This window comes from Diaphorina citri, unplaced genomic scaffold (genome assembly GCF_000475195.1).
Source record: "Diaphorina citri unplaced genomic scaffold, Diaci psyllid genome assembly version 1.1 scaffold149, whole genome shotgun sequence".
Classification (NCBI taxonomy): Eukaryota; Metazoa; Arthropoda; class Insecta; order Hemiptera; family Psyllidae; genus Diaphorina; species Diaphorina citri.
In genome coordinates, this window is record NW_007377586.1 from 66,073 (window position 1) to 80,413 (window position 14,341).

The 14,341-nt window shown below is 40.5% G+C and overlaps 2 protein-coding genes across 2 annotated transcripts in view; one reads left to right on the forward strand and one right to left on the reverse strand.

The window, feature by feature from the left end:
* The window catches only part of LOC103505080 (protein SERAC1), a 29,209-nt gene that overhangs the window by 6,119 nt on the left and 8,749 nt on the right, over positions 1 to 14,341 (forward strand). Inside the window, exons 9-10 of the mRNA XM_026820467.1 lie at positions 6,517 to 6,641; positions 8,435 to 8,617. The gene's annotated coding sequence lies outside the window, so the exon portion shown is untranslated. The remainder of the gene's footprint in view (positions 1 to 6,516; positions 6,642 to 8,434; positions 8,618 to 14,341) is intronic.
* On the reverse strand, positions 2,018 to 13,843 carry LOC103505073 (protein SERAC1-like). Its single transcript, XM_008469382.2, has 7 exons — positions 13,649 to 13,843; positions 12,995 to 13,172; positions 12,018 to 12,302; positions 11,445 to 11,572; positions 10,817 to 10,966; positions 10,050 to 10,196; positions 2,018 to 2,581 (listed from the first exon to the last, which is right to left on the reverse strand). The coding sequence occupies exons 1-7, from the start codon at positions 13,710 to 13,712 to the stop codon at positions 2,304 to 2,306; spliced, it is 1,230 nt and encodes a 409-aa protein (XP_008467604.1). The 5' UTR covers positions 13,713 to 13,843; the 3' UTR covers positions 2,018 to 2,303.

A 14,341-nucleotide genomic window follows, 5' to 3' on the forward strand; every position in this document is an offset into this window, starting at 1 on the left:
AGAGGTTTGACAGAGGGAACTGTAACTGCTATGGTCTTATCGTCCCGAAATCGAAGAGAGAAGGAAGACAGGATGGGAGAAAGCCAGCCGTTCCGAGAACGAACATCATCCCATCAGGACAAAATTTGGTCGATGGTTTTGTTCACATTTTTGATTAACCTCGAAATTTTCAAGTGAAACTAAAAAAGCAGGAGGTTCCAGGCTCTGTTGTGGACACTGGTGCGAGTTTTGAGGGTTTCGGCGAGGTTCAATGGTCCAGGGTGTATAGTCCTCGTTATGAACGCGCACTTAGACTAATTTAAAGCTTGTTATTAGCACCTAATACTTTGACCAACCGATACCAATACGGTAATAATGAACGATGATACTTTTTCAACGAACGAAGTGACATTAAACTCGAGGATTTTGTATTTTCTTAAATTAGTTTAACGTCACTGTATAACTGCTAATGTCTTAGACTAATTTAAAGCTTGTTATTAGCACCTAATACTTTGACCAACCGATACCAATACGGTAATAATGAACGATACTTTTTCAACGAACGAAGTGACATTAAACTCGAGGATTTTGTATTTTCTTAAATTAGTTTAACGTCACTGTATGACTGCTAATGTCTTCAGTGGATTTCGCCAAGTTTATGAGAAAGTAATAAAAACACGTATACAACCATGGTTCCAATCATCGTACCTTATCTCTTGTACAAAAGTAGAATGTATTTCATAAGATTCATAACTATGGTTTCACAGAGGGTAATTAAATAGTTTAAAATTGATATAAACATTAAAAACACAGCTATTGGTTCCCTATAAAGGTAATTGAAAGTAAGAATACAATGGGAAACAAATCATATTGTTAAAAGCTTGATTAGAAAAATAAGGAAAAAATATATAGCTATACAAGGTCCTGCCTTCTCTTTCTCTCCTTCCCCCTCAGTTCTTCCTTTCTCTATCCCTTCCTCTCCTCTCTCTTCTATTCTTACCATTTCACCCCCAACTCTTTTTCTCTCTTCAACCCTTCTATCTCCTCCCCTGCGGCACTCTATTTTAGTTTGCTCACTTTAGCGTTCAGCGAAAATTAGGATAAGAAAATATCTACGAATTAGGTAAGGTACGTCAAAAATTAACTTGTGACAAAGCATGAGGCACATATCTACCTACTTTTTGAAAAATTTCGCCTGCGGCGCTGAAAATTTTAAGTTCGATCAGCCCAAACTGGGGGCCCCGCGCCTTTGAAACTGCCCGGGCCCCGCGGGGGGCTAATCCGGCCCTGCTATAAAGGTAATTGAAAGTAAGAATACAATGGAAAACAAATCATATTGTTAAAAGCTTGATTAGAAAAATAAGGAAAAATTATGTAGCTATACAAGGTCCTCACTTATCTTTCTCTCCTTCCCCCTCAGTTCTTTCTTTCTCTATCCCTTCCTCTCCTCTCTCTTCTATTCTTACCATTTCACCCCCAACTCTTTTTCTCTCTTCAACCCTTCTATCTCCTCCCCATGATCGGGGATTGAGCATGAAGTTGTTGAGAGTTTTAGTTAGGGATTTCCTTTGAAAAAAAAAAAACAATAAAATTGTTGGCTTCGTGGTAACTTCACTTCTGCTTTGGTTACCGAGAATAGTAATAGAATAACATCAGGGCAAAGTATTATTTTCTATGTATGTCTAAACATTTGTACCTTATTTTTCTGAAGACAGGTCACAAACCATGTCACTCAAAACAGGTATTACTCAAAGTTCGAAAATAAGAGCGTTGTCTCAATTTGATTGGACATAAAGATTCGCTCCGAGTGATACATCAAAACGATTTCATTCGTTTATCTCAGGTCAACAAGGCCACTGGATAAGCCGTGGTCACACGATCCTTACTTCGTTCATCGGCAGGTCGTGTGTAAATGTCTTTTGGGGATGATCTGAACGGAGCTCGTCTGCTGAAGAAACCGCGTGTATTCTTTCTTTCGTGTCGGACTTGTGTGATGTGAGCGCGACCTGGCGAGAGGTTGAAATAACAATAAAATTGTTGGCTTCGAGGTAACTTCATTTCTGCTTTGATTACCGAGAATAGTAATAGAATAACATCAGGACAAAGTATTCTTTGCTATGTATGTCTAAACATTTGTACCTTACTTTTCTGAAGACAGGTCACAAACCATGTCACTCAAAACAGGTAGTACTCAAAATTCGAAAATAAGAGCGTTGTCTGAATTTGATTGGACAAAAAGATTCGCTTACACTCGCTCCGAGTGATATATCAAAACGATTTCATTCGTTTATCTGAGGTCAACAAGGCCACTGGATAACCCGTGGTCACACGATCCTTACTTCGTTCATCGGCAGGTCGTGTGTAAATGTCTCTTGGGGATGATGTGAACGGAGCTCGTCTGCTGAAGAAACCGCGTGTATTCTTTCTTTCGTGTCGGACTTGTGTGATGTGAGCGCGACCTGGCGAGAGGTTTGGTTAGGCAGCTGTACCACGGAATGTATTAGTCTTACGAGTTCTCTGTAGAGGAAGCAGTAGCGACTCTTGGGCTTACAGATGTCTCTGTGATCCAGAGGAACGCCATAGAGCTCCCCAATACCCAAGTCTGGAAATGGAAACAGTAACAATACGGTTGATCTAAATCTCTAACACTTTCACCGTGTGAAGATTCGTCGATTTCCACTCTTTTCTCAAACCCAAGAATTCCAACACAATGATCAAAGACCTCAAAACAGGAGCTTTGTCTCAATCTGATTGGACATAAAGATTCGCTTAGTGTCAAGTTACCAAGTCAACTTAGTTTTTCAAGTGTAGAATTTAGACTGTCTTCCCATTGCAAATCTTATCCACATATCTGGCCACAACTCATTCCAGTAAGCACTAACACAACTATCTCACACTTAGGACTTACCTGCACTTTGCACGGACACTATTCGCAAGTAGAGTATCGTCATGAGGGTCAATTTGGTCTCGATGAAACTTTTGATGTTCACCTGAAGCAAATTGGAGTTGAGCAGATGCTGGAATTTTTCCTGTAGATATTGAACTTCTAGGGAGTCTGAAAATGGAAAAAATATAATTCTAGAACAATCAGAGACTTAATTCATAATAATCAATGAAAAGTCTAGTTTGCACGTATTTTGAACCACAAAACGTATTTTTAGTCATATTCATCCATACTGTGGGCATACACAAAAAGCCCACTGCGAGGCATAAGTGTAGGGGCAAACAGCCCTAAAGGATGGGTCAAGCTTCTAGGAATGTACGAATGCCAGTAGTGACAATATTTTAAAATATTTAAATAGTTTGGCTAATGGTCCATTATTACACCTAGATAAAGTTCTAGACTTGACTTGGACTCGGACCACCAGCCTCCAGATCCAAAGTCGTACTTATAATTAGCCATGAATTAGGTTACCTGCCATCACTTCCCGTAATTCAATGGATCGGGTGAGAAGAGGAAAGTCAATACTGGCTAGGGGAGAGCCCCTGTGAGGAACACTGTAGAATAGGATGGCCTTGGAGTTACGGCATAAGGCGATGTCTGACGGGTTTTCACTTTCGTAAGCTGCGAACAGAAATGGCTTTGATTAATATTAGATGAGCCCCGACCCTCGAACATAGCTTAGCCCCAACCCTCGAACATAGCTTAGCCCCAACCATTACTGGACCGACGTTGGTGATCAAATTGGCTAATGTAAGCAACCTTATTTATCTGCCGCAAATGGCCTATGTTGCTAAATTGTGTATAAAAATAAAACAAATAAAACCATCATAAACGACTGACTCTTTATGTATGAATATCTCTGGTTGGCGATCAAATTGGCTAATGTAGGCAACCTTATTTATCTGCCACAAATGGCCTATGTTGCTAAATTGTGTATAAAAATAAAACAAATAAAACCATCATAAACGACTGACTCTTTATGTATGAGTATCTCTGACCTACATAATATACATATGGAGGTCTTAATACAAGATCTATATCTCTTGGTACAGAGTCCTATGATTTAGGCTAGGATAGGAAAACCTATGATCTAGGCTTGGTACTAAATTTTTTATATCTCTGACCTACCTAATATACATATGGAGGTCTTTATACAAGATCTATATCTCTTGGTACAGAGTCCTATGATTTAGGCTAGGATAGGAAAACCTATGATCTAGGCTTGGTACTAAATTTTTTCTCTTAATGAAAGAGAGATTGATATTGGTATAAATAGGGCCATCGGCTTTAAATAAACGCCCTATGTCGCTGTGACCTGGTTGGATCTTTTGTGATAATGAAAGAGGGATGAAATTTGGCTCTACAAAGTACTTTGGGAAAGAGGATGAGACCTCCCTCGGTATAGTGCTCGCTTGGTAAGCGGGAGGGAGCATGTTCTAATCCCGACCATGGTAGGGAATTCCACTCCCAGTAATTTGGGGGTTTGACATCACTAGTACATCTTATTGCTGGGACAAAGGGACTCTTCAGGCTGTTATTTAGACTGTCTAAGTAGGTCAGGTTGTCTCTTAAACAGTAGGATATGTAGTCCCTTTAACTGTAGGTCATGTTCATTGCAAATGTATTATCTACATAGAATTAGTATAAAGATTATCCGGGCTTGATACATAGACCTGTAATCTAGGTTTCTACGTTTAGTACAAACATCAATGATTTAGATAGGCCTGGATTTGGCCAAAACAAAGTGATTTGATAATTCCTCCCTAAACCATCCAGTAAAACATCACCTTCTGATTGCATCATTCCAATTGATTTCTTAGTACCCGGTAAGAAATCCGTCATAAAAGAGGCCTATCCTCCATTAAAAGTCCAAGGCTCTTTTAAGTAACAAAAGGGAAGGTCACAAAAGACCTAATCAGGTCGCAGTGACATAGAGCTTAAATAGTCTATGGCCCTGCCTATACCTGTATGTATAAATCTACCAATAGTACCCGGTATACCTGTCTCCCGTCTGATGCAACCACGTGGTCCTGTCTACTACGCCATCAAGTGCCGATTTTCACACGTACCAAATGAGGGGGCTTCCCTAATCAAGATGCCAACACTTTGTTCTTATCAGGCCCCAAAGGATGGGTTAAGCTACTACGAATCTACGAATCTTACTCCTAGAAGGGCTAATACCAACAGTGATAGCAGGATATTACTATGAATCTCACTGATAACTATGAAACTCAAACGACACAATGAACTGCCATTATAAAGTGCACTGTCATAACAAAGAGTATTGCCTGTTGGCATGATACTGCAATTGCTGATCTGAGGGCGGGCTTTGTGTACGATAGCATAATTTTGTTATCTTAGATCAGGGTTTTCCAACTTCCATTTCTATGCGGGCCACATGCTACATTGGCAGGTACTTCGCGGGCCACATTCGCAGGTTTGGAGGCCCGTATCCAGGATTTTCTGGAGGGGTGGGGGTAGATACTCCACATTTTCGAAGTCCACCTCATAATAAAGGCCTATGGGGTCCACCCAAAAAGCTTCGCGGGCCACAAAAATGGTCTAGTGGGCTACATGTGGCCTGCGGGCCGCTAATTAGAAATCGCTATCTCATATCATAATTATCTTCCTGTGTACACACCTATATTATAGCAATGGAGCATAATGATATCTGGTGTACTTTGTAGTCTAATTATGACTTGGTCACATATCAACTGAAGGCATACCAAGGCTCAAGTTACCATTCTCTGAATCAGTACCTAGTACCTACCTAAACTCAAATATTGGAGTACAGGATTTTGTTTGGAAAATTGGGAAGGGGAGACGAAAAAGGAAGTGGGACAGATTGACTGCAATATAAAGTTTGGTTCATGCTCAAGGTAAAGTATATCTGTCCTAAACCTAGGAAATCTTTTGCTTCAACATCTATGACAGACTGTACCAGTTTGTGACACTTTGTGTGCTTATAGGTACATTACGTTCACGAGTCCCGATATTCCAGGCTAACTAGTATTCAATTTACTATCCCTGCTCTTCTCTCATGGAGTAGAGGGAATTGAACCTCCAATTTCGTCCAAACTAATACCTTCGTGTATGTCTTTGATGAGATTTTTATGATCTTCTGTATCTTGTTTCATTACCTCTTTGTTTGGTCATCAAATACATTCATATTGCAGACTGATTTGGGTCAGAACATTCATGGTCAGGAGCTTTTAGATCTTAGCTTTTATCTCAGGAGCTTTAAGCTTTTATCAGCAGGGAGTAGCAGGTACTATTCCAGCACAACAACTAAGCCCTGCTGATGAGAACCAAAAGCTCGAAACAGCTATCCAGGGATCTTTAACCTATATCAGTCTGTAGTACAGCATATCATAATATGAGTATTTAATATCTATCCTAAGAGCTGGTTTGTCGAGTTAATTTCAAACACATCTTCCTGTCTTCTAAGACCATTGAAATATCTCTTCCACACATGGCCTTTGTTGCTTAGAGTGCAAATAAATAAAATTATATCTCTTCTTTTCTTTCTTATTTAACGCTATCCAAAGATAGCCTAGATGCTTTTCTAATAATCGTAATTTTTCTTGTTTCAGACTATTCAGACTATATTTTGCATCCCATTAAACCACCAAAAGACTATCATGAAATGACGAGGATTATTTCATACACCTGTGATCAAGAATATGGACCCCGTTCATATGATGTTTATAAACAATAGGTGAGTTATGCGCTTAATGGCCAGGGTCACAATCTGGCCATAAGCAGATCATGTATCTCATTTCATGGAAATTTTTACATCGCTTTATCAACCTAACCTATTCCTACCCAAGTTTTCATCCTAGGTGTACGGGTGTACCCACGTACGTGTCTCATAGTTGTTTTTTTTAGGACCTCTGTTAAGAAAAAAAAATTCTTTGTTCCCAAAGATCTTAATATGTCTGATATTGATAACCTATGATTGGTGTACGTGAAAAATCATAATATGCCTTTGGGGTGTAAGAGGTGGTACATAGTGCTAGAATTGGGATGGTAAAGTACCATACACCTAGACCAAGTACCATAAAACTAAACTGAATCAAGCGTGCCGGGAAGCGCGCGAACGTCAAGAGTTCGAAGCGCGGCTCGGCCCTTCTTAACATCTACAACCCACATTCTAACCATTTTTCATTTTGCTATATTTATTACAATTTAATCGCAAACAAGTTGCCTCTTTATTTCAATTTTACATGTGCAATCTGGGACAAAAAATGACAAATAATATCTTCACCTAAAGCATATAAAAGAAAAATAGGGAAGATGAATATCACCTACCTTTTGTTTATGAATAGAGATGACATGAATATAAAGTATCGGTGTGTGCTTATAGGTACATTACGTTCACGAGTCCTCATATTCCAAGCTAACTAGTATTCAATTTACTATCCCTGCTCTTCTCTCATGGAGTAGAGGGAATTGAACCTCCAATTTCGTCCAAACTAATACCTTCAAGTCCAAATGTGTATGGTCACTAGTGTCACTACCATATTTTTGTAATAGCAGGGATATAAATAAGAATACTAGTTGCTTGGACTCGTTAACCTCACTCGACACTCAGACGCGTTCGGGTTAAACCCGTCTGATTGATTGACAAAAGATCCTCACATGTGCCCGTTAGGTCACGCGAGGTCATAAAGGGTTATAATGTAATTGGCCCTCAAGGCCATGGAGGTTCTTTCGGAGATTTTTGCTGACGTGAACAGCTGTGCCAGTTTCAATCAACTGTGCAAATCGTAGACAGGGGCCTGAGCTAGGGGATTTATAACCTCCGCAACAGGGGCTTATAAGCTTATAACCGAGGACCTATCTTGAGTTAAACATAGACCTAAGCTCAAGATCTAACATGTGGTCAAATCTACAAGTGAAAATCAAATTCCATGAAAATCGGATGGGATTGAACTCGCGCCCTTCTCTACTTACGAGGCTTATCCTACACGAGTAGAACTGGAAGATATGTTCCCTTTACCCCGGTAGCCGGTAGGGTCATAAATAGTCTTCTAGATTAAATGGTCGAATCGTAAATCTATTAAACAGTCGAAGATATTTGTAAGTTCCTATTGTATTACAAATCTCTGCAAACATAGTCGAGTTTTACTTACCAAGTTGACATATTTTTCACTTAACCCATCAGCGCCGAGAGCTACATATATGGTACACCCTACCTTTCCCCACTAAATCTTCGATACCTGAGGCGCTAGTATAGATAAACAGAGACTTGCCTAATCCCCAAGGACTACTCCTGTCTCCATACACGCTGCAAATCCTCTATCCCGAGGTAGGAGACAAGTTACTTCTGGATCCAGGGGAAGAAATCAGGATAGCCTGCCCCGGTGGTTATACTAAAGAGAAATTGTACCTACCTTACAAATGTTTGACATCCTTCATTTGTTTTTGTTTTCATTTTGTGACGTAAGGACATATACAAATTTATGTACGCTTTATTAAGTAAACTGAAATTAATTTTCTCCTCTCCAGATCAATATGGCTCCAGCCGAGGTTGTTCCATCTCTACCAACAGAGACTTGCCTAATCCCCAAGGACTACTCCTGTCTCCATACACGCTGCAAATCCTCTATCCCGAGGTAGGAGACAAGTTACTTCTGGATCCAGGGGAAGAAATCAGGATAGCCTGCCCTGGTGGTTATCTCAAGACTAAAGGTAAGATGAAGGGTCATTTCAGATCACAGTGACATAGGGCTTACGTCGACCCTACTTAAATAGGAAAAGGCTAGGAAGAGGAAGAAGTGACATAGGGCTTACATTGGTGGTTATCTTAAGACTAAAGGTAAGATGAAGGGTCTTTTCAGATCACAGTGACATAGGGCTTACGTCGACCCTACTTAAATAGGAAAAGGCTAGGAAGAGGAAGAAGTGACATAGGGCTTACATAGCCGATGGCCTTACTGGTAACACTTGTCTAATCTTCTGTACAATGAGATACTATGTGCAAGAGAATTGATTGGCTTTATGTGTTGAACATTTGTGTCAAATTTCATCAAAATCAGACAAATACTGATTAAAAATCTTCAGATAAAACTGATTACCAGCCTAGTTGGCTTAGAGTTTAGAGGGTAGCGCGTCTGTCTTGTAACCGCAAAGGTCTCGGGTTTGCTTTTCGTCCTAAACAGATGAGGTTCGTTCTCGGAATGACTGGCTTTCTCCTATTCTGTCCTTCCACTTCGGGCCAATAAGACCTTCGTTCCCTCTATCAAACCTCTTGGGAAGAAAAAGCTGTGTCCTAGTTTGACAGTCTAAATAAAGAACTATCCAGGGTGTCTACCAGACTGGAAAACAGGGAATTGTCAGGGAATTTCTCAAAAAATTGACAAAAATCCATAAAAAGTCAGGGAATTTTTCAAAGCCTAAAAAAAGAATTTTCGGTCCATAAAAAAGTATACAACCTTGAAGGGGCAACTCATATTTTCTCGAAAAAATTTCGCCTGTGGCGCTGTCAAACAGTAACAATATGGTTGATCAGTCTCTAACACTTTTACCGTGTGAAGATAAATCGATTTCCACTCTTTTCTCAAACCCAAGAATGCCAACACAATGGTCAAAGACCTCAAAACAGGAGCTTTGTCTCAATCTGATTGGACCTAAAGATTCGCTTACAAGTTACCAAGTCAACTTAGTTTTTCAAGTGTAGAATTTAGACTGACTTCCCATTGCAAATCCTCATATCGGGTCACAACTCATTCCAGTAAGCACTAACACAACTATCTCACACTTGGGACTTACCTGCACTTTGCACGGACACTATTCGCAAGTAACAGTAACAATACGGTTGATCTAAATCTCTAACACTTTCATCGTGTGAAGATTCGTCGATTTCCACTCTTTTCTCAAACCCAAGAATTCCAACACAATGGTCAAAGACCTTAAAACAGGAGCTTTGTCTCTGATTCTGATTGGACATAAAGATTCGCTTCTCAATCTGATTGGACATAAAGATTCGCTTAGTGTCAAGTTACCAACTTAGTTTTTCAAGTGTAGAATTTAGACTGACTTCCCATTGCAAATCTTACCCTCATATCTGGCCCCAACTCATTCCAGTAAGCACTAACACAACTATCTCACACTTAGGACTTACCTGCACTTTGCACGGACACTATTCGCAAGTAGAGTATCGTCATGAGGGTCAATTTGGTCTCGATGAAACTTTTGATGTTCACCTGAAGCAAATTGGAGTTGAGCAGATGCTGGAATTTTTCCTGTAGATATTGAACTTCTAGGGAGTCTGAAAATGGAAAGAATATGATTCTAGAACAGGGGTTCTTAACCTTTTAGAATTGGCGGACCACTATTGATAAACCAAAAATCTCGCGGACCACTTGAGATTATGTTATGTATATGCAATCAATTGTACATTGTACACGCTATGTGGTATGTATTAGAGGACCTATATCTACATGTAGGAAAAGAGATAGAAAATGAGAAAAATTAACACCTCTCGCGGACCACCTGAAACCTTCTCGCGGACCACTAGTGGTCCACGGACCATAGGTTAAGAATGGCTGTTCTAGAACAAGCACAGACTTAATTCATAATAATCAATGAAAAGTCTAGTTTGCACGTATTTTGAACCACAGAAACGTGTTTTTAGTCATATTCATCCATACTGTGGGCATACACAAAGAGCCCACTGCGAGGCATAAGTGTAGAGGCAAACAGCCCTAAAGGATGGGTCAAGCTTCTAGGAATGTACAAATGCCAGTAGTGACAATATTTTAAAATATTTAAATAGTTTGGCTGATGGTCCATTATTACACCTAGATAAAGTTCTAGACTTGACTTGGACTCGGATCACCAACCTCCAGATCCAAACTCATACTTCTAATTAGCCATGAATTAGGTTACCTGCCATCACTTCCCGTAATTCAATGGATCGGGTGAGAAGAGGAAAGTCAATACTGGCTAGGGGAGAGCCCCTGTGAGGAACACTGTAGAATAGGATGGCCTTGGAGTTACGGCATAAGGCGATGTCTGACGGGTTTTCACTTTCGTAAGCTGCGAACAGAAATGGCTTTGATTAATATTAGATGAAATGGTTTTGACAGTACCTACTATTTAACTGTTAAAATGATACCTTCACTCCAGTAGTAGTCTCCGTTCTAAGCTCTGCTTTTACTGTGATTATGTAACAATCATTACTATTATATTTATTAATTCCCAAATAACCGAGAATAAAATTCCATAACTTGCTGGGATTTGACCTGTGTTCATCGAGTTACGAAGGATTTCATAGAGAAAAATACTGCGGAAAAATCGAAGGTTACCAACCAAAAATCTTGGATAACTCCCCTGTTTCATTTTAGGGGTCAAATTCCCAATGCCTTCAATATCGTCGGACTTCAGTCTATCTAATTTTCAGGTTTATCGTAGCAGAAATCAAATAGATTCTGTAAAGTTCTCCCAATCAAGCACCTTTAATGGCTATGGCACTTTACCCCTAGTATAGTTGGCACCTAGTATAAGGAACACTTACCGTGCACAAGCATTTGTTTGACAAACAGTCCTCCTTTGCTATGACCCACCCAAACAATGGGATGAGAACCTACGCCAAGCTCCAGCAACAAATTCATCATCTCTCTGCCTCTTTCTTTCATGGGCAACCTGGAAATACATTCAAAATATACATTATCGTGAACCTGAGCAATTAATGATATATTAGAAAATTGATTGCATCGCAGATTATTAGAACATGTCTTCTGCTGAAAAGAAATACCGCTATTGCTAGTTCAAGATTGGTAAATAGAATTGCATAAATTAATTAGATAAAAGGCTCTAAGACCCGTTTTCGGTAAGCCGGTTGCGTTTAGTTTAGGTAAAAGTGGCCATTTGTTGAGACATTGCTGTCATTGTATTATGGCAACTCACACTTTAGAAGCATTTTACGTCCTGGCGATCTACACAAATGAAGCATTCTGCACAAATGGAAACACAAGGTTGTGAGACCAAGTTGAAAGATCTGCAGGCAAATCGTAGTACATAATTATGACCTAGTAGTCAAATAACCCAAATTTTGCAAACAACAACAACATATGTGTTGAATACCCACCTCTGTTGAGTAGGAATCCAGAACGGTTTCCAAAGGAACGGGTCTGTCGAATAGTTTACCGCTATAATTCGAACCCCCGGACAGTCGAGTGGGAGCCAGTCCTTTGGCCAGCACTTGGAATACTCGCCCGGGACTGAAGGGTCGTCGTCTGGCTCAAAGGGCAAGCTGGTTTCTGTCTGGTCTTGGCTAGATTCGAACTCTTCTTCGTTGTTATTGGAGGAGTTGAGCTTGGTCCATCGGATGTCGGACGTGTTGTTTGTGTCCCAGAGTCCTTGCTTCCAAGTTCTGAGGGAAATGTTTCAAGTAAGCCAAGAGATCGGAAGGACAGTTTGGCGTTACCTTTATCTAAGGCCAGCCACTCACTATCAGGTAGTTCTGACAGGCACACCTCATCAAGTCCACCTGTCAGGTATACCTTATACCTGATGAGCACACACACACTATCAGGTAGACCTGACAGGAGCGGCTGAAAAGGTCCGCGTGTCAGGTGTACTTGATACCTGATGAGCACACACACTAAGGTAGACCTGACAGGCGGACCTGATCAGGTCTACATGATAGAGAGTTGCTGGCCTAGGGTACATACATAGATTAAATAAACAAAGTCCTGATTGTAAATGAAAGGACTATAATGCCTTATAGAGAAGGACTGGATAGTCTCGGTGTCTTATTGGCAAAAACTTACTTGTACAGCGACCCTTTGAGCCCATGTATACACACACACTATCAGGTAGACCTGACAGGAGCGTCTGAAAAGGTCCGCGTGTCAGGTGTACTTGATACCTGATGAGCACAATGAGCACACACACTAAGGTAGACCTGACAGGCAGACCTGATCAGGTCTACCTGATAGAGAGTTGCTGGCCTAGGGTACATACATAGATTAAATAAACAAATTCCTAACTCTAAATGAAAGGGCTATAATGCCTTATAGAGAAGGACTGGATAGTCTCGGTGTCTTATTGGCAAAAACTTACTTGTACAGCGACCCTTTGAGCCCATGTATGAATATAATATCGGCCTTTGTGTCAGGGCCAGGATCGTGCAGGACCTCACAGAAAATGTCTTTGTCCTCCTCTGTCCTCTCCAGAGCCACCCCTGTATCTGTCCAAAGCAGGGGCTTCAATTTGGTCTTGGCTTCTATGAGGAACACGCCTGAAAAACAAATTTCATTGAAATGTGTAAAGTGGTCCGCGTAAGTGGGGTCACTATCCATCAATTAAATCCTTTTATGTATGTGATAAATAACGGATACCTATCCAAGGTCAGTAACTTCTAAGAAAGACGCTATCGTCCCAATAAAAGGCGAGTTTTTCCTGAATAAATTGGGTACCTGGTAAAACAAATAGCCAAAGTAATCATAAAGTACTTATGTACTTACTTTCCTTGTGTGTGAGACAGGCATCTCACATTGAAAGTAATCGTAATGCCGATGCCGGTCACTCATGCTCTGACTGGTCACTAGGTCTGTCAGACAGTCAGAACGTGTGTGGCGGACAAAACTTGAGACCCAGGTCTATCAAACCGTCTAAGAGGCGTGGGTCTGTAGCTTTTTCCGGCGCGACGGACGGTCTAAGTTTGAGTGTCCGGCATAAAATGAGAGAAGGGTAAACGGCATAAAATTTGCTTACCTATCGCTTGGAATCGCAGTGTTAACGATATGGAACTCAGAGCGTAGCTGATCTGTGCCGACATTTGGTGTACAATCAGTCTTTGACTTCGAAGCCATACATTGTAAGCGGCCAAAATGGCAGGGATGGTCAGACGGGCCAATATAGTGGCGCAACTTCCGAGCGCTCGTAATTTCCTACAAACAGAAAGAAACAAAGCCGACCCTGATTTTTGCTGTCCTGATGAATTTCTTAAAGAGAAACAACTTCCTCAAAGAAATGTAGGCTTCTTCTTGTTTGTGTGTCATGTCCAATTGTCCATTACTGGACCGACGTTGGTCACATTATCATTTTATGATTTACAATGTATTCAGGTCTCTCTACTCAGTAAACACCGTGTGTTGTTTTCATTGTATTGTTTGCTTTCGATTAACCCATAGTGCATTGTGTCAACAAGTCACAGGCCATCAAATTAACACTATGATTACGAATCTAATATTTCATCAGCGAAAACTAAACACCTCTTAGACTTCTTAATGAAAGAGGGATTGATATTGGTATAAGTAGGGCCATCGGCTTTAAATAAACGCCCTTTGTCACTGCGACCTGGTTAGATCTTTTGTGATAATGAAAGAGGGGTGAAATTTGCCTCTACGTAGTGCTTTGGGAAAGAGGATGAGACCTCTCTCGGTATAGTGCTCGCTTGGTAAGCGG

What these genes read in the sequence shown, in the direction of transcription:
- LOC103505073 (XM_008469382.2), bottom strand. Translation starts at nt 13,712, where the DNA reads ATGTCGGCACAGATCAGCTACGCTCTGAGTTCCATATCGTTAACACTG. An exon ending in ACTGCGATTCCAAGCGATAG is followed by an intron (nt 13,173 to 13,648) that starts GTAAGCAAATTT and finishes TTTGTTTTTCAG; the next exon opens with GCGTGTTCCTCATAGAAGCC. An exon ending in AGTGTCCGTGCAAAGTGCAG is followed by an intron (nt 2,582 to 10,049) that starts GTAAGTCCTAAG and finishes TTCCATTTCCAG; the next exon opens with ACTTGGGTATTGGGGAGCTC.